Below are 19,236 nucleotides of genomic sequence, written 5' to 3' on the forward strand. Positions count from 1 at the left end.
TTCAGCAATGATGACCCATTCGGTCGTCCAAACGGGGATAATTTGTGGATCTTCTGATGGGAACCAAAGCGGGCACAGATGTCCATACGCCTTGAGGTCCGATGAAGGTTTGCAAAATGCATGGCATCCGATGCATCGCTCAACATTGTCTTGGAGTCGAGACCATCCGAAGTAGTCCAGCGATAGAAGGTAAGAATTTCACATTCCGAATTGCTTCAGAAACTTTGCGAACTTCCGCTAGCATCAATCTTTACGTCGCGCAGCCAGAATTTTCTTTACGTCGTGCAGCCAGAATTTATGGAGGGGGACCTTGGTGTGTTTTTGAATTGTTTCGCTGTACGGATTGGCCTACTTAACTGTTATTTTTAGCTATCGCAGCTGCCAATATTAGGCTGGAGACAGCGACTGCCGCCTGGCATCGCATTCACAAGAAACGCAGGGAGAATCGCCCTGCAAATTGGGAGGACATTCATAAGGAGTTCAAGGACGCCAAAGAATCATTGACCGCTCTTCTCAAAGGTAGGTCCCACTATGTATAATTCACCAATGAATCAACTAACCTTGTTGTCTATATCAAGATCGCAAAAGTAAAGAGATCAATCAAGAGACTCTCGACAGCGTTTCAAATCTGGAAACAACCGCAGGCTTCATGGTATGCTAGTTTTTGTATGAAAAAGTGTTCCTTATTGCCTCATTTATTGCCCTTAGTCAACCAGCTCAGCGACCAGTTATTTAGCTGCTATAGTTGCATCCACTATCTCCAAGGTTCCTCTTGCGCCTGTGGAACAAACTACGGGAGCCCCAGCTACTATTTTACAACCTAAGACATGGGATCGTACAATTGTAAGTCATTATTGTACTTGTGGATATGCTACTAATGCGACAAATTTTCTCATTCAGATCGATGAAAATCAAGTCGAGGAAACTATGCCAGCGGAGAAAGAGCCAGTGACCGGCCCTCCCAGAAAGGTCGGTAATCGCTATGTTAATATGCATTAGGCCACTCACTAACTGCTGATTTGCTTTAGGATGACGAACCTTGTGCGCCTACCAACAGTGTGGTGTACAAAGGCCCAGTGACGGAATCTGCTATCAAGGTCAGTCATTACGGTGTTATATTTTCCATGGACAATGAATGAACTAAATATTTTACTCACCAATCACGTAGTCCACCGTTGATGATGCCAACATCGATCCGGTTTTGAAAGCGCTCTCGCTACCGTCCCAGTCAGCCGACACGTCTATTCGCCATGAGATGACTATCGAGATATCTGGATTCCCGGCTGGAGTTGTTAATGCAGCAACGCCACCTCACCAGGATCTCATATCCGGCGACGCACGTCCAATTCAAATTGATTCCGGGAGGCGAGAAGCGTTGGGTTCAAATGGAGAAGCACCAATTTTGAATGTGAGTTTTACAGGACTGTATTGTGACGAACATGGACTCATTTGGAATCCAGATTGTGGGTGGGTCAACCATGTTCCCCATTCCTCCAAACCTTCAGAAGGAGTTAGACCAGTGCACCGCAGAGAGTTCAGGTCTCTTACAGAAGATTCACACACTAGAAGAAGAACTGTGTGCGCCAGCACAGCGCACAATGGACGAGATACGTTTGAAGCTGAGAGAGATTGACTCGGGCTATGCTGCTATTTACGCTGTTGAGAAAAGAGTCAGCGAAATACAAAACATTATTGCTGAAGGAGAACGATCCTTTACTGCCAACGAACGACGCAAACATCTCCTCAAGAGGAAAGAGATCCTCGACAAGCAGCGAGATGAGGGCGAGGCGGAGTTCTCGAGGCTGACAGTGGCAGATCTTCCTGAGTATCAGCGGAAGAGAAATCTTCTCATGGCAGAGATCGATGCCGTCAAGCTAGAGCTTCAGCAACTGGCATCCTCCAAGTCCAAGAAAGCTTCAAAGGGAACAACCATTCGGTCAAAGTTTGCCAAGGCTTCTAGACAGGCTAGAATTACGAAATCTTCCGGCGGCGACAAGGCATTTAGCAGGGCTAACACCACAGAAAACGGGTCTGGGGATGATGATGAATCGTCGTTGTCTGAGGGGTCATTTGAAGGTGATGGGGAGGGTAGCAAGTCCTCAAAGCGCAAATCGAGCACCAAATTCGATCCCACTATTGGCAGGAAGAGGACCAAGGCTCAGCGTCTCATGCTGGAGGTTGTTTACAGCGATGAGCTGAAGGAGGAGGAGGAGGCAAATGCGACGGGCCTTCAAGAGTTTAGGGTCGATGAGTGGGATTGTGAGGAAGATATGAAGGAGGAGGCCAATTGGGCAGCTATGACACCAATTCAGCGGGTTGAATATTGTGGTAAGCTGCCTCTCTTGTTGATTAGATTTTTCTTTGACTGATTTACTGCATTGTAGATGATATTGTGCGCTCTATTGCCCGCTTTGAGAAGACAGGAAACTTGCAGGATTTCCGTCCAAAATATCGTCGATCACTTCGTCATGTCCAATCTCTACTTCCTGAGAAGTGCTTCGAATCAAGACGCGTGGCTATCGCCATTCACATGACCTCGCATGGTAATCTCATCTGCCGTTTCCATAAAAGGTACCCGAAAACCAAATTTTTCGACAACGGACCAGGCCTTTACAGAGTTCGGGGAGTCCCTAAGAAACCCGTATATCGATACCGAGTCGAGGATGCAGCAACGCCCCTGAGGGAAACAGGTTATATGTCATGCGGATGCTTGATTGACGATGTCTTGCTGGAGTTTTACTTTTGGAAGACTCTAACCATTTCATCGCCACTTCCATCGCTACAGGGGTTAGAGGAACCCATGAAAGGGGATGTCTTTGAGCCGCGGCATCGATCCTTCCTGATCAAAGTATTCAAAGAACAGTCTTTGCTCACAGCGGACGACATCTACGACCCTAACCGACCCAGAGACATTCGCAAGTTTGAACGAGAGGTGAGATTGTTGGATTTGAGTATCACCAGGCTTGCGAAGAAGTGGGAAGAGAAGACGGGAATTGAAATGAGGATAATTTTTCCGCAGAGAGAAGCAGAGCTGGAAAGGATGAGACGGGAGGCGGCTGAGGCAGCAACAAAGCAAGGTCAGGCTGGAGAGTCGAGCGCTATGTCCCAGTAATTAGCTTTTATATAGAGTTGAAATTTGTAGTGAGGAAATTTATTGGCATTCGAAGTAAACTTGTACTGTATAGACCAAGTAGACGACAATAAGATACTGGCTTTTTGCCACATGCAAAATTTTATGTGTTGACGATAATGTGGTACACGCAACATTTATAATCTGTATTGTATATTATGCCATATGCAGGAGTTTAGCTGGACACTCAAATATTGTCTCATGCCACATTCTGTGGTTAACCAAGTTATATGGTGTATGCCACATTTTCGAGGTTAGGAGAGATTTCTGGCATATGCCTGAGTTTAGCCACACGACCGTTCTCTCTTCATTTCTGTATTTCATCTGAATTTGATGAAGTCCATCGGCAAATGCCAGCCGGTAACGCGGCATTTTGTTTCACTATCCGGGACATTCGTACCGCCTCACCACCACGGTTCCAGGCCATTGACAGCCTACCGCGTCGCGCAATATGGAGAATTTGAGGACTCCTTCGACGAAGGATACGATGCCGACGACGAAATGTAGGAATTAGCTTACCATGCATGGAGGGACACGTGAAATTGTTACCTGTAATAGTTGAAAAATCCAGTAATTGTTGGACATATTCCGCTACGGGACACATTTCGTGTCTCTCACACAAATTCCGGTGTACGAAGAATTGTGACTCCAACACCAAATCCTGGCGCACGAAAGATTGTGAGTCCCTCACCAAATTCTCGCGCTCACCACATTTCGCGGCTCTCACACAAATTCCGGTGCACGAAACATTGTGAGTCCTTCACACACATTCTGGCGCTCACCACATTTCACAGCTCTCACACTAACTCAGGTGCATCCCTCACACAAATTCTGGTGCTCACCACATTTCGAGTCCCTTGCACAAATTCTGGCACTCCGCTCTTTTCGAGTCCCTCATACAAATTCCGCTGCGTGACACATTTCGAGTCCCCTCACACAGACTCTGGAACTCCCCACATTTCACGTCCCTCACACAAATCCCGGTGCACGAAACATTGTGAGTCCTTCACACAAATTCTGGCACTCACCACATTTCAATTCCCTCACACAAACTCAGGGGCATCCCTCACAGCGTCCCCTCACAAATTCCACTGCACAACACATTTCGTGTCTCTCACACATATTCTGGTGCACGAAACATTGTGAGTCCCTCACCAAATTCTCGCGCTCACCACATTTCGCGGCTCTCACACAAATTCCGGTGCACGAAACATTGTGAGTCCTTCACACACATTCTGGCGCTCACCACATTTCACAGCTCTCACACTAACTCAGGTGCATCCCTCACACAAATTCTGGCGCTCACCACATTTCGAGTCCCTCGCACAAATTCTGGCACTCCGCTCTTTTCGAGTCCCTCATACAAATTCCGCTGCGTGACACATTTCGAGTCCCTCATACAGATTCTGGAACTCCCCACATTTCGCGTCCCTCACACAAATCCCGGTGCACGAAACATTGTGAGTCCTTCACACAAATTCTGGCACTCACCACATTTCAATTCCCTCACACAAACTCAGGGGCATCCCTCACAGCGTCCCCTCACAAATTCCACTGCACAACACATTTCGTGTCTCTCACACATATTCTGGTGCACGAAACATTGTGAGTCCCTCACCAAATTCTCGCGCTCACCACATTTCGCGGCTCTCACACAAATTCCGGTGCACGAAACATTGTGAGTCCTTCACACACATTCTGGCGCTCACCACATTTCACAGCTCTCACACTAACTCAGGTGCATCCCTCACACAAATTCTGGCGCTCACCACATTTCGAGTCCCTCGCACAAATTCTGGCACTCCGCTCTTTTCGAGTCCCTCATACAAATTCCGCTGCGTGACACATTTCGAGTCCCTCATACAGATTCTGGAACTCCCCACATTTCGCGTCCCTCACACAAATCCCGGTGCACAAAACATTGTGAGTCCTTCACACAAATTCTGGCACTCACCACATTTCGATTCCCTCACACAAACTCAGGGGCATCCCTCACAGCGTCCTCTCACAAATTCCACTGCGCGACACATTTCGTGTCTCTCACACATATTCTGGTGCACGAAACATTGTGAGTCCCTCACCAAATTCTCGAGCTCACCACAGTTCGAGTCCCTGACCTGACTTCGGGTGCACGTAACATCTAGGGTCGTCCTCAGCAATTTCGGCTGTGCCCAGAAATTTTAACCTTCCGAGACCATGGCAGTGTTGTCTTGCTTGATATCAAACTATGACAACATTTATTGAGCCCACATGTAATGAGGCCCATTCCATGCCATACAGCAGCCCGGGAGTGGATCAACAAGCTTATCATAGAATGTTTCAGCAGATTAAATTGGAAATGCGGTAGGTGCGGACATTTGAGTGATAAATTATGTTTGCCGTGAGCAAGATATTTAGGTCTTGATGACTGTTTTAGGAAGATGGAATGTACGGTTCATGGTTAGCAGGCATGTAGGGTCTACATCTATGAGGACTGTAAGGTACATTATACCGTATTTCTATATGGCCGATTTGCGGGGGATCCTCCTGAAAAACAAGATTACATTAGTATTGCGTCACAGATAGGATTTGATTACAGTCATAATTCGTACGCCATCGGGGTGATCTGGGAAACATGACATGGCGATCCTAATGCCTGGGAGTCCCTCCAAATCCCCAATCGAATTCCAATCCCTTCAAAGAAAGCCACATGGCCATTTACCATTGGACACGTAAGGATTTTTAGGATTTGCTCGTTCTGTAAAAAGAAACGGGAAACAGTGTATCCGGACCGGTATACCCGGACGCTCTGACTCTCTCTGACCTTCTCTGACTGCAAAGGGGAGTTATCATGCAAAGGGAGTTGTGGGTATTCTAAATATGAGTTTGGTAGATGGGAAAAAGGCTATCTATTCAGTCAAGTCATAAATTAGACCTCAGTACCGAAAAAGTGTATATCACATATTCTAACGGAGTGTGAGGCCTGATTCCACGGAGTGATACACCCTTAATCAGATAATCTGCAACATGATGGATAAGAAAAGAACAACAGAAGTCGCTTACTTATCTTACTGCGCCATCTCTACATTTAACTTGGGATATTCCTCATACGCTCCCGGATCTCTGCATCTAGCTCGGTGGCCGAGGATGTTATAAAACGGGGACAGCAATTGACATACTTGGTACGCGTTTTGCTTTTCCCAGGAAACAAATTTATACAGAATGAGTTAACGTATGACTCAGTTCCAGCCATTGTCGGTGGAATCACGGACGAACCAGAATTCGGTCATCTACCAGTTGTGACTCACAACAGGCTTTGCATACACACAAACACACGCACACGTGTTACTCACGCCGCCACTGAAATGAAGCAAATGATAATAGCAAGTGGTTTCTTCATTAAATATCAATATGTGCATATAGATGTAACAGCCCGTTAAAAACTTGAAAGAGTGTTGCTTCCAATGCGCTCGATGCTCATTAACACTTAAGCTTAGGCGCCCAAATACCAAATAAAAGGAGTGACGTCATATCAAAAATATCTATCGCGTATAGCCAATCAGGCTGTAGAATACGTACCCTCGTGTAACTATCTTTAAATAAATAAATGCCTCTCTTCTGTTTTTCCCTGGGAAGAAGCACTTGCAGGGGTCTAATCCCAAGCATATGAGGGCAGAGTGGTGAGAACCTCTCGCTAACCAAGGCAGCGTATCTGCTTCCTGGGCCCTGTATTGATATTAACAATGACAGTACATCAGGGTTTACCGGTTACCCACGGCCTTCAGAAACAATATTTTTCGGCTGTGTGTGTCTTTTACTCCAGCAGACTGCTTGCGCTATCTATCCTAAACGATGCAATTAAGTTACTTTGTACTAAATGCAACAAAATTGTGGAGAATATTAATACTTTAATTTTGTGAGAGTTGTACAGTATATAGCCGGTCAGTGGCTAGTTGGTGAGTGGCGTAGGAAGTCTTGCGCTGTTCCCGAAAAACACCGAAGACGCAACCCGCTATCAAAATGTCACATTGGAGGTGTTTGGCTTCAACTGGGTTAAAAACGCCTTGAGGCTCGAACAAATATTACTCCCATGGCATGGGAATCATGGAATGGATCCGTGACTCATCGAAGAATCATCGATTGGACCAGAAACAGTGCTTTCGACAATCGATATGAGAATCTGGAAGACATAAATAAGTCCACCAAACGTAGAGGATGCGCCATTCAACTCCCCTTTCAAATTTGCATTTTACATCATACCCTCGACGCTTCCCATCCAGCATGTCCAACACCGACCATCCCTTCTGGACGAATTTTCCCCCCACCGGTCCCCACTATGACCCGCATCCGAACGCAGATGTTGTACGACTTCATTCCTGCCCTTCTTCTGTTTAAACGTCGAGTTAATATCAAACATCTAGCGCCGAAACGATAACCTTGGGTTAAAGCCTCAAAAGCTCAATGTAAAAAATCTTGTTCTTCAATGTGTACTTTCCTGTACACTGATCCATCTTAAATTCCAAACAGGAGAATATTCTTTTCTTTGTTGGCGGCACTGCGCACGTTGGTCTTCTGATCAACATCTTTGAGTCCGCAAGGAATGGGGTAAGTGGTTATTAATATGGCAGTTTGGATCTGTCCTCATGAATGTTGCAGTGTATTGTAATTTGGGGATAAGACTAGGCGAGAGTTAATGAGCCAGCAGTACACTTGCTTTGTTACCAGGTAAAGTTTTATTAACCTTGTTATGTTCCTATAATCTTGACATTATCAACCACTACTCTTCAAACTATTAGCCTACCTCTTTCTGCAACCGCACCTCAACTTGATTGAAGCAATACCACAAAGGAAATGCAATAGTGAAGATGCCCGTATTACATAGTGTTAATATCTGTATCCTTTGGTCTGTGATACCCCCCAGTTAATTGAATTCCAATATGTTGTTCTGTAAACTATGGCAGTTTACAAATGAGATTCACATTCCATATTTTATATCAGTTCACAGTTTTGTTGCACTTGCTCCCTCTTACCTGAATCCTCCTGAGTAATTCCACCACATATCTTAGACTGATGGTCTACCTCCCACCAGCAGTGAGAGGGAGATTACTGTACTGCCGCAGGATTGTCGTTTGCTTTGCCATCAGACGGTTACACGGACTGGCGGTCTTAACCGGGGAAATGTCACGCTCGTATTATTTGTCTAATTTTACACGCGTACGTCAACACCAATCTTACTTGGTTCAACTATCAATGGTTCCCAATGTTCGACCCACCACAATACTTGCCCTTGGTGCTTTCACCTTCGTCGTGACAACCAGTGCTCTTTCTCTATTTTCCATCAAACAGTCCAAGAAAAAGGCTGTCAAATGGCCCCGTCGTGAAAAGGTATGAAATTGTCCTGCAGAACATTGTTAGGGCCAGGAATAATTTATTTTATACGTCAGCTACCCAGAGACCTCGAGACTTGGAAGTTCCTCGTCATCGAAGACTACATGGACGCATGGAATGAGCTCCGCCCTCTTCTCGCGCAGCATAACCTCGAGCTCTGGAGAACCACGATAGGACAACAGCTCTGGGAGCACGACCTGCCTCCGCATGGCGACAACTTTCTCTACCTGACCAGTCACGACACGCCGAGTAAATCCCTGGTAAACTGGTGTAGATTCAGCGTGCTGACGGTGTGTCTGCACCACGCTGCGCGCATGGATGGAATTCGCGATGTCGTTCTCCGCGTCGTTTCCTTATCAGCCGGAGATACAGGCCAGACGCATCTACGAATACTGAAGCGCCTGGCATCACCCCCTGATCAGCTGCTAAGCAGCAACCACATCCTACCAATATTACAAGAGATTTACTTTGAGGATATAGTCATTATAGCCGTCCCGAAGCTTATTTATAATGTTCGCGAGGTGCTACGCTACAGAAAGTCAAATTCGGTTGAGGACGCGCTGTACATGGTAGTTCAGGCTTTTGAGGCGGGTTCATGGTGTTTCTACTACCCCTGGTTCGAACACACATTGACTAAGTGGCGATAATTTACAGGCAACTGCGTATATTCACCAAAAATTCATTGCGCACCGTGTAAGTGTTCCTGTTCACCTTAAGGTCGGATATTTCGTCTTAATGCAATCTTACATACCATCATCACAGGACCTATATCTCCCCAACTTTATGGTCGAATGGATGCCAGAGTCTCTCTCAAAACGCACGACCGTGGCTCGGCCAAGGGTATATATGATCGACTTCGAAACAGCCGTTGACTTCCTCCCGGACTCCATAGAGGCGGATAGAGTGTGCACGACATTCCACCGGGATCTAGACCAATTCGGGCGATACATCGCACCGGAACTTCGAACGAAGGAGCCATATTGTCCTTTCAAGTTGGATATGTGGCAGTTGGGTGAAGATCTTCGGATCAATCTTGTGGTGTGTTTTTCAGCTGGAATGTCCTCAGTATACGTACAAATGACGATGCCGTTATCTGATAAATGTTTTATAGACCGGATTGGATGAGGTTGATGGATTGTGGCAGGCCCTTTGCATGCCTAATCCTCAAGACCGCATGAATGCTGACACGGCGCTTAAAACTCTCGACGATTACCTTCGCAAAACTCCCTCTATCGATCTCCACAGGGAGATTTTAAACCCGTTGGATGCCAATGAACCCATTTTTTTATATAACTGAACATATCGACTTTCCCCCAAGACCACTGAAGTACTGAACGCTCATCTATTGGCTATTGGTTTTATTTGCTTTGTCTTTTGCATTTGGGTCGCCTTTATCCACTCACACTCCTTTACTGTCTTAGCTTTATCTGTGGCATTTCCAGCGCGTGAGCATTGATTGTGTCTTGCCATTTTGTCAATTCTCCATTTGTAACAGCAAGACAGCCATTGCTTAGTACAATAATTAAGACGCTTCTCTTTTTTACGTGTATATAACATTTAAAATCTATATGAATATTTATTTTCTAGTTTCGCAAGTAGAGGAGTGGAGTTCGGCACCTTTCATTCTGACAAAACGAATAAGCGACATTCACCCAGAGTGCCGTCTCAAAATTATAAAGGGGTACGCTGCTTTCTAGCTAGTAATTTCTTTAAAAAAAATCTCGTTTATTCTCGTATTGTAGCATACCATGTGTTAGAGAATATCACAGCATCTTAGCAAAGGGCAATCGAGTAGCTGCAATAAGTTCAAGAACAACAAAAGAGGCCGAGACCGGACTCTGAGCACAAGCGTGCTAAAATATCACTAGCAAACAGTGCGGGCGGGTGTGTAAAGGAATAAAAAAGGTAGAAAAGTGTACGTCTAGGCGCAAGGTTAAGCTCAAGGTCGTCTGATAAAACTGTAGCTGTGCGAGTCAACTGCAAGCCTGTAAGCTATAACTGTCAGATGCTGCTCGTAATGCGATCTGTCGGAGGCCGGGTATTTCTTTTTCTTTTTCTTCTTTTTTTCACTTGACGGGCAGTTACCTCTGACCTCCAAGGGTGTTAAGGGCGTTGTGGGAGACACCAGGTGTATAATGAGGATCTCCGCGATGCGTGGGGGATCCGGCTTAAAATAATATTACATGTTGTTAGTATGATGGAGTCACAGATGGGAATTCATTACAGTCATATTTTGTGCGCCACTGACGTTCGACGTGACCTGTGGAATTGTCAATGGAATGGCGACCCTGTGCCCGGAGCCTCACCAAAAATCCCCAGTCTAATCCGTCCAAAAAGGTCGCATGGCCATTGACCGGTGACCATTGTCCCAGCAATGTTTTTTTAGGATTTGCTACGCGTTCTGTAAAAAGAAAAGAGGAACCAAAGAGGAACCAGGTGTGTTCCCGGACCACTGTATCCGGCCGAGTGCACCCGAATTTACCTCTGACTCTCTAATTGCAAAGGGAGTTGTGGGTACACGGCTTGCGCTCGTGCATATTTTCCAGAAAAATATCTATCAGTAATTATGTTTCCTGTTCATTTTTGACATATTTGCCTGGAATATAGACTTCGGGGTTGCCTAATCAGGGAACCCCGAAGTCTATATACGTCAAAAATACGTCGAAAACGAACAGGAAACATAACTGCCAATACATATTTTGCTGGCAAATATGTATGAGCGCCAGCGGTGGTAGTAACTCTTACTTTCGTTGAGGTTGGAAAAAGGCTAGGTTATAAATTGGACCTCAGTACCAAAAAGGTGTATATCACATATTTTAACGGAGTGTGAGGTCTGATTCCAAAGAGTGATATGCTGCTATACTCTCCAACACATGGTATGCCACAATACGAGAATAGACGAGATTTTTTTTTTTAAAAAAAAAAAGACTAACTAGAAAGCATCGTACCCTATGAAATTTTGAGACGGCACTCTGGGTAAACATCGCTTATTCGTTTTGTCAGAATGGAAGGTGCCGAACACCACTCCCCACCTTGCTAAACTAGAAAATAAATATTCATATAGATTTTTAAATGTTATATACACGTAAAAAGAGAAAAGTCTTGAATATTGTACTAAGCAATGGCTGTCTTGCTGTTACAAATGGAGAATAGACAAAATGGCAAGGCACAATCAATGCTCACGCGCTGGAAATGCCGCAGATGAAGCTAAGACAGTAAAGGAGCGTGAGTGGATAAAGGCAACCCAAATGCAAAAGACAAAGCAAATAAAACCAATAGCCAATGGATGAGCGTTCAGTACTTCAGTGGTCTTGGGGGAAAGTCGATATGTTCAGTTATATAAAAAAAGGGTTCATTGGCATCCAACGGGTCCAAAATCTCCCTGTGGAGATCGATAGAGGGAGTTTTACGAAGGTAATCGTCGAGAGTTTTAAGAGCGGTGTCAGCATTCATGCGGTCTTGAGGATTAGGCATGCAAAGGGCCTGCCACAATCCATCAACCTCATCCAGTCCGGTCTATATATTATTTATCAGAGAACGACATCGTCATTTGTACGTGTACTGAAGACATTCCAGCTGAAAAACACACCACAAGATTGATCCGCAGATCTTCGCCCAACTGCCACATATCCAACTTGAAAGGACAATATGGCTCCTTCGTTCGAAGTTCCGGTGCGATGTATCGCCCAAATTGGTCTAGATCCCGGTGGAATTTCGTGCACACTCTATCCGCCTCTAAGGAGTCCGGGGGGAAGTCAACGGCTGTTTCGAAGTCGATCATATATACCCTTGGTCGAGCCACGGTTGTGCGTTTTGAGAGAGACTCTGGCATCCATTCGACCATAAAGTTGGGGAGATATAGGTCCTGTGATGATGGTATGTAAGATTGCATTAAGACGAGATATCCAATCTTAAGGTGAACAGGAAAACTTACACGGTGCGCAATGAATTTTTGGTGAATATACGCAGTTGCCTGTAAATTATCGCCACTAAGTCAATATGTGTTCGATACAGGGGTAGTAGAAACACCATGAACCCGCCTCAAAAGCCTGAACTACCATGTACAGCGCGTCCTCAACCGAATTTGACTTTCTATAGCGTAGCACCTCGCGAACATTATAAATAAGCTTCGGGACGGCTATAATGACTATATCCTCAAAGTAAATCTCTTGTAATATTGGTAGGATGTGGTTGCTGCTTAGCAGCTGATCAGGGGGTGATGTCAGGCGCTTTATTATTCGTAGATGCGTCTGGCCTGTATCTCCGGCTGATAAGGAAACTACGCGGAGAACGACATCGCGAATTCCATCCATGCGCGCAGCGTGGTGTAGACACGCCGTCAGCACGCTGAATCTACACCAGTTTACCAGGGATTTATTCGGTGTGTCGTGAGTGGTCAGGTAAAGAAAGTTGTCGCCGTGCGGAGGCAGGTCGTGCTCCCAGAGCTGTTGTCCTATCGTCGTTCTCCAGAGCTCGAGGTTGTGCTGCGCAAGAAGAGGGCGGAGCTCATTCCATGCGTCCATGTAGTCTTCGATGACGAGGAACTTCCAGGTCTCGAGGTCTCGAGGTAGCTGATTTACAAAATGGGTTATTCCTGGCTGTGGCAATGTGCTGAAGGACAATTTCATACCTTTTCACGACGGGGCCATTTGACAGCCTTTTTCTTGGACTGTTTGATGGAAAATAGAGAAAGAGCACTGGTTGTCACGACAAAGGTGAAAGTACCAAGGACAAGTAATGTGGTGGGTCGAACATTGTGAACCATCGATCGTTGAAACAAGTAGTTATGGTTGTGGGAGAATTTAAGGTTGGTGTTGACGTACGTACGAGAAATACAGTAAATGCGAACGTGACATTTCCCCGGTTAACCCCGTCAAAGCGGTTTCGTTGATGAGTTGCCAAGTAGCCTTATCACATCCTTTAGGGCCATGCAAGCAATTTTGCGTGTACAGCAGCGGTACAAAACCGAAAATCATTTTTCTGAAGGCTGTGGGTAAACCCTGATGTCCTTTAATATCAATACACCGCCCAGGAAGCAGATACGCTGCCTTGGTTAGTGAGGTTCCCACCACTCCGCCCTCATATGCTTGGGATTAGAACCCTGCAAGTGCTTCTTCTCAAGGAAAAACAGAAGAGAAGTATTCATTTAAAATTAGTTACATGAGGGCTCTACGTATTCTACAGCCTGATTGGCTAGACGCGACAGATATTTTGATATGACGTCACTTCTTTTCTGGTATGTGGGCGCCTACGTGTTTATGAACATCGAGCAAATTGGAAGCAACATCCTTTTGTATTTACCCACAGCCTTCAGAAAAATGATTTTCGGTTGTGTAACGCTACTATACAGGCGAAATTGCTTGCATCGCCCTAACGAATGCGATAACTTTGTAACTCATCAACGAACCTGTTTTGGCGGGGTTAACCGGGGAAATGTCACGTTCGCATTTACTGTATTTCGCGTACGTACGTCAATTCTCCCACAACCATAACCACTTGGCTCAACTATCGATGGTTCACGGTTCTCGACCCACCTCACTAATTGTCCTCGCTGCTTTCACCTTTGTCGTGACAGCCAATGCTCTTGCTCTATTTTCCATCAAACAATCCAAGAAAAAGGCTGCCAAATGGCCCCGTCGTGAAAAGGTGTGAAGTTGTCCCTCAGCGAAGACGAGGCATAATTTATTTTCTACGACAGCTACCCAAAGATCTTGAGACCTGGAAGTTTTTCACAATCAAAGAATACATGGAAGCATGGAACGAGCTCCGCCCTCTTCTCGCGCAGCATAACCTCGAGCTCTGGAGAACCTCGGCGGGGCAACAGCTCTGGGACCGCGACCTGCCTCCACAGGGCGACAACTTCTTCTACCTGACCAGTCACGACTTTCCGAATAGCTCCCTGGCAAGATGGTCCCATTTCAGCGTGCTGACGGCGTGTCTGCACCACGCTGCGCGCATGGATGGAATTCGCGATGTCGTTCTCCGCGTCGTTTCCTTATCAGCCGGAGATACAGGCCAGACGCATCTACGAATAATAAAGCGCCTGGCATCACCCCCTGATCAGCTGCTAAGCAGCAATCACATACTACCGATATTAAAAGAGATTTACTTTGAGGATATAGTCATTATAGCCGTCCCGAAGCTTATTTTTGATGTTCGCGACGCGCTGCGCCATGTAAAGGATAACTCGGTCGAAGACGGGCTGTACATGGCGCTCCAGGCTTTTGAGGTGCGTTCACTGTGTTTCTGCTACCCCTGTATCGAACACACATTGACTAAGTGGCGATAATGTACAGGCTACTGCGTACATTCACCAAAACCTCATTGCGCACCGTGTACGTTTTCCTGTTCACCCGTTCTGTTCACTTTGAAGATCAAAAGTCTTGTCTTAATGGAGTCTGACATACCGTCATCACAGGATTTATATTTAACTAACTTTATGGTCGAATGGATGCCAGAGTCTCTCTCAAAGCGCACGACCGTGGCTCGTCCAAGGGTATACATGATCGACTTCGAAACTGCCGTTGACTTCCCCCCGGACTCCTTAGAGGCGGATAGAGTGTGCACGACATTCCACCGGGATCTAGACCAATTCGGGCGATACATCGCACCGGAACTTCGAACAAAGGAGCCATATTGTCCTTTCAAGTTGGATATGTGGCAGTTGGGCGAAGATCTGCGGATTAACCTTGCGGTGCGTGTTTTTCAGCTGGAATGTCTTCATTACACGTACACGTACATGTACAAATGACGATGTTGTTAAATTCTCTGATATATGATTTTTAGACCGGATTGGATGAGGTTGATGGATTGTGGCAGGCGCTTTGCATGCCTAATCCTCAAGACCGCATGAATGCTGACACGGCGCTTAAAACTCTCGACGATTACCTTCGCAAAACTCCCTCCATCAATCTCCACATGGCGATTTTGGACCCGTTGGACGCCAATGAACCCATGTATATATACGACTGAACACATCGACTTTCTCCCACCTCCACTGAAGTACCAAGTACTGAACGTTGAGCGTTGAACGTTGAACGCTCATCCATTGGTTAGATTTATTGCTCTTATTTGCTTTGTATGTATCTTTGCACTGCTTTCGTTCGCTGTATCTACGGGTCTGGGTCGGGTTCGGGTCGCCTTTGTCCATTCAGGCTGCTTCACAGTATTAGTTTTATCTTTGCTATCTTGTCTTTTGCTCTTTGTTATACATAGTAATATTTGATAGCCTATCAACAGCCATTGCTTAGTACATACATGATTTCTTTGCAGGTTTCTCTTCGGTAAAAAGAATTAGAAAGGAGAAGAGGGAAAAGCAGGAGTCACGTATCCAGGATGTCCGAGGACCACTTTAATTTCTCCGGGTCGAGCCGAGTGCACCCGGACGTGCGCTATCAGGCGCTATCCCACTTACCTCTCTGACCTCTGAGCTCTCTGAAGTGCAAATAGTATATGCGAGTTGTCCAAAATCGTATCTGACGCACGTCTATGAGTTAATAAAATTGAAGGGACGAAACGCAGATGAACTGTTCATCTAGCTATAGTTGAACAATGCAGCTGAACGGTTCATCTAGTTGGAGGTGAACAATGCAGAGGGTAATACCTATCCAGTCGGAAAAAAATGGCAGAGGAAAAATAGCAAAAATAGCATTATTATTATAAAAGACAAAACAGAGACTAGAACGGCAGTTTGGGTGGTTTGGTGTATCGAGAGGGTCTGAGTGGATTCGGCTTTCTCTTCTTGTAATACTATACACACAGTAAAAGTCAGTTCACAAACAATCATATAAAACCCCAAAGAAAAAAGAAAACATACACTCTTGTACCTCTCGATACGCGCCGGCATATCGCGCATGAGGATAGCATGCCTCCTCGCCCGTCCAGCCGCCTTGCGCTCCCAAAGATGGCCCTTGAACATCCTCTTCTTACCCGAATACAACCGCGTACCAAGCTCCGCGCCCGGCGTCGTCTTGCCCCCTCTCCCCTTACCCGCCCCCGTGCCCGCCCAGAGCACCGGCACCTTCCACGCCGTATTCTCCTCGACCTTCGCCTGCAGCCCAATCTCCCCGATCCGCTTCTTCGCGCTGGACACTGCCTCCTGTGTCTTTTTGATCCGCTTCTCGAGGGCGCGTTTGGTTTTGCTGACTTGGCGGTGTGCAGCGCGCCGTTGGGCGACGTCGGCGGGTGATATGTTGTCAGAGGCGGATTCAGCTTCGAAGGAAGCGAGCTGGCCTGCGTCGTATTCGGCGGTGACACCCACCAGGCTCTCCTTCATCCCCGCCAGCGAGACGCGCAGCGCAGCAACCTTCGCCTCGAGCGCTGCCTTCTCCTTCTTCAGCTCAGCAGCGGCGTCCACGTGCGATACAGCGAGCTTCGACATCTTCTCCTCCAGCTCCCGCTGTGCGAGCGGCATCGCAGCTCTCACCCTCTCCGCGCGGAGCTCCGCCGCGAACTTCTTCGGTCCGGGTGGGAGCAGGTCCAGCGTCCCGCTGACCTGCGCCTTCTTCACCAGCTCCGCCTGGCGCCGCAACGAGTACTTCGCGCCGAGCCATTTACGCGCGTGCGGGTGCTTTTTAGGGAGGAAGGGGTTCGGGAGACTGATAGCGTTTTCTGCGGTGCTGGAGGTGGTGGTGGAGGCGGGGGGTTCGGGGAGAGGCCCGAATTTGCGGAGGTGTTTGTAGAGCCCTGCGATTTCCTTTGTGCGGAAGAGCCGGATGGCGTCGAGCGCGGATTTTTGGACGGGCGTCGTCATGCCTGCTTCTGCTGCTGATGATACTCCTAACCTAAGGAGAGCACGTAGGGAGCAGAGGCGTGGTGCTACGCTTTTCAACCCTTGGGCGGTGGAGTAGGTTAGGTAGTGTTCGGGACAGCGAATGAACGACGCGATCAAACTTTTTCGGGTATTTGGTGGCTCGGGTGATGCCAAACAACGCGTATTTCGAACCTTAACCCTACATGTACATCATTGACATGGACAGGAAGGATTCGAATTTTCGTCCTTCGTTTGACTTTGTTCACTACCATCACAATGAATTGCGTCGAAACTATTACTGCCTATCTAACGTCTCTTGAACTCCTGATTAGCAGTAGATGTACAGGCAAAAGTCGTTATGTTCGCTCTGACTTGATGACAAGCGCTAAGACTGGGCAAATATGGCTGCGACTCCACGTGAACTATATCACTCTTCCAAGCTCTTGGAACTTAAGAGTCGGAATCCACTTAAACAAGCGCATCTTAGTCTGTAGCTGATCTCATCACAATCGCCTCTCATCACATCCATCGATTCCCTAACCTCTCTCTTAACCAACCTACCCACAATGTCCTCCACAAAACAAACACTAACCGCCTACCTCCTCTCCCTCTCCAAACCACAAACCGACCACCCTTTTTTAAAATCCGCCAAATCCGGCACACTGCCCCTACACACCCTCGGGCTCTGGCTCGCCCAAGACAGAATCTACGCCGCCCACGCCTACCCGCGCTTCATCGGCGCGCTCATCGCGCGCATCCCCTTCCTCTCCTCCCACTCCCTCCGCCACTCCCTTGCAACACCGAATAAGGAGGAAGAGGGGAATCAGCGCGTGTTGAGGGTTTTAGTAGCGTGTTTGGATAATATTGTGAGAGAGGTGGGGTTTTTTGGGGAGGTGGATGCCAAGTTCGCGTTGGGTCTTGGTGTGGGTGTGAGTGAGGGGGGATATGAAGAGAGGAAGGAGACGAGGGATTATACAGCCGAGATGGCGCGCGTGTCGCTTACGGGCTCGTTCGAAGAGGGCATCGTCTTCTTATGGGCGATGGAACAGGTGTGTAACCGTCAAGCTCACCCCATCTTATCTCATCTTATCTTATCCTATCACACCGCAGGTCTACTTGGAAGTATGGACATCCATCCACACCTCCCTCACCTCCCTCCCTCCCTCCTCCTCTCCCTCTCCCTCTCCCTCCACACCCGCACTCCTAGCCTTCGCCGATAACTGGACCTCCCCCGCCTTCCACTCCTTCGTGCAGGATCTCAGAGATCTAGTAGACGCATTTGGGATCGAGCCCGGTACGGAGCGCTGGGCGCGCGCTGTGGGAGTTTGGGAGCGGGTTGGGGAGCTTGAGGAGGCGTTTTGGCCTGATGTTGATCATTGATCGTCGCTCGTTGATCGTTGATCGTCGACGGTTTATGGTTTATGGTTGGATAGGATAGTGGATAGTACATTCAAAATATGTAGGGCTCAGTTCAGTTGCGGTGAACAGGTAAATCCAGTCATGTTCATGACCAACAAGAAAATAAAACTGCCACTGCGTAGGCTCTCCCCAATCTCCCATCTCTCATATTCATTATCATCAGTAATGTGGACGGTAATTCGACTTTGGAGCGGCATAGTACTCTTCTCAGATCTTCTGACACACACACAGAACTTCAAATTTCGAACATAGAACATTGGCAGACCACTTGCATACACTCCAAAATTGCAATCGAGAAGAAGAAGTAGTATACTCTTCAAGACTTGAAGACTTGAATTTGGATCCAGCAGAATGCAAAAGAAGGTATGTATGACACGATTTTCCGTTGAAAATGCGAAGTGTCTGGCTTGAGATTTTGGTCACTACAAAAATAGCAAGGTTAGAACCTTAGTACGTAAATCGGTGTCAGGTTTCATAATGAACTACTTGGTCGTTAGTGCATACACCCTGAGTCGAACAACATACTTTGGTGTGGTTGTACTGCGCCCTAGGCATACTTTAGTATCAG

The 19,236-nt window shown here is 46.9% G+C and overlaps 6 protein-coding genes across 6 annotated transcripts; 4 read left to right on the forward strand and 2 right to left on the reverse strand.

The window, feature by feature from the left end:
- Window positions 1-116: 116 nt before the first annotated feature.
- JR316_0008754 (uncharacterized protein) lies at window positions 117-3,112 on the forward strand (the record flags this gene model as incomplete). The annotated part of the gene is given in 9 exon segments (XM_047894467.1): window positions 117-189; window positions 370-519; window positions 579-652; window positions 709-843; window positions 901-969; window positions 1,029-1,097; window positions 1,169-1,408; window positions 1,422-2,328; window positions 2,385-3,112. The coding sequence occupies 9 exon segments, from the start codon at window positions 117-119 to the stop codon at window positions 3,110-3,112; spliced, it is 2,445 nt and encodes an 814-aa protein (XP_047745926.1).
- A 5,247-nt stretch (window positions 3,113-8,359) lies between these two features.
- Window positions 8,360-9,794, forward strand: JR316_0008755 (uncharacterized protein; the record flags this gene model as incomplete). Its single annotated transcript, XM_047894468.1, has 4 exons — window positions 8,360-8,494; window positions 8,554-9,066; window positions 9,260-9,532; window positions 9,609-9,794. 4 exons carry the CDS (start codon window positions 8,360-8,362, stop codon window positions 9,792-9,794), a joined length of 1,107 nt encoding a protein of 368 aa, XP_047745927.1.
- A 1,997-nt stretch (window positions 9,795-11,791) lies between these two features.
- On the reverse strand, window positions 11,792-13,262 carry JR316_0008756 (uncharacterized protein; the record flags this gene model as incomplete). Its single annotated transcript, XM_047894469.1, has 5 exons — window positions 11,792-12,013; window positions 12,087-12,362; window positions 12,432-12,470; window positions 12,538-13,068; window positions 13,128-13,262. 5 exons carry the CDS (start codon window positions 13,260-13,262, stop codon window positions 11,792-11,794), a joined length of 1,203 nt encoding a protein of 400 aa, XP_047745928.1.
- A 746-nt stretch (window positions 13,263-14,008) lies between these two features.
- On the forward strand, window positions 14,009-15,469 carry JR316_0008757 (uncharacterized protein; the record flags this gene model as incomplete). The annotated part of the gene is made up of 5 exons (XM_047894470.1): window positions 14,009-14,143; window positions 14,196-14,726; window positions 14,794-14,832; window positions 14,916-15,191; window positions 15,284-15,469. The coding sequence occupies 5 exons, from the start codon at window positions 14,009-14,011 to the stop codon at window positions 15,467-15,469; spliced, it is 1,167 nt and encodes a 388-aa protein (XP_047745929.1).
- Window positions 15,470-16,174: 705 nt separating this feature from the next.
- Window positions 16,175-17,249, reverse strand: JR316_0008758 (uncharacterized protein; the record flags this gene model as incomplete). Its single annotated transcript, XM_047894471.1, has 2 exons — window positions 16,175-16,246; window positions 16,314-17,249. The coding sequence occupies 2 exons, from the start codon at window positions 17,247-17,249 to the stop codon at window positions 16,175-16,177; spliced, it is 1,008 nt and encodes a 335-aa protein (XP_047745930.1).
- Window positions 17,250-17,815: 566 nt separating this feature from the next.
- JR316_0008759 (uncharacterized protein) lies at window positions 17,816-18,629 on the forward strand (the record flags this gene model as incomplete). Its single annotated transcript, XM_047894472.1, has 2 exons — window positions 17,816-18,298; window positions 18,360-18,629. 2 exons carry the CDS (start codon window positions 17,816-17,818, stop codon window positions 18,627-18,629), a joined length of 753 nt encoding a protein of 250 aa, XP_047745931.1.
- Between the last annotated feature and the right edge of the window lie 607 nt (window positions 18,630-19,236).

This window comes from Psilocybe cubensis, chromosome 8 (assembly GCF_017499595.1).
Source record: "Psilocybe cubensis strain MGC-MH-2018 chromosome 8, whole genome shotgun sequence".
NCBI lineage: Eukaryota > Fungi > Basidiomycota > Agaricomycetes > Agaricales > Agrocybaceae > Psilocybe > Psilocybe cubensis.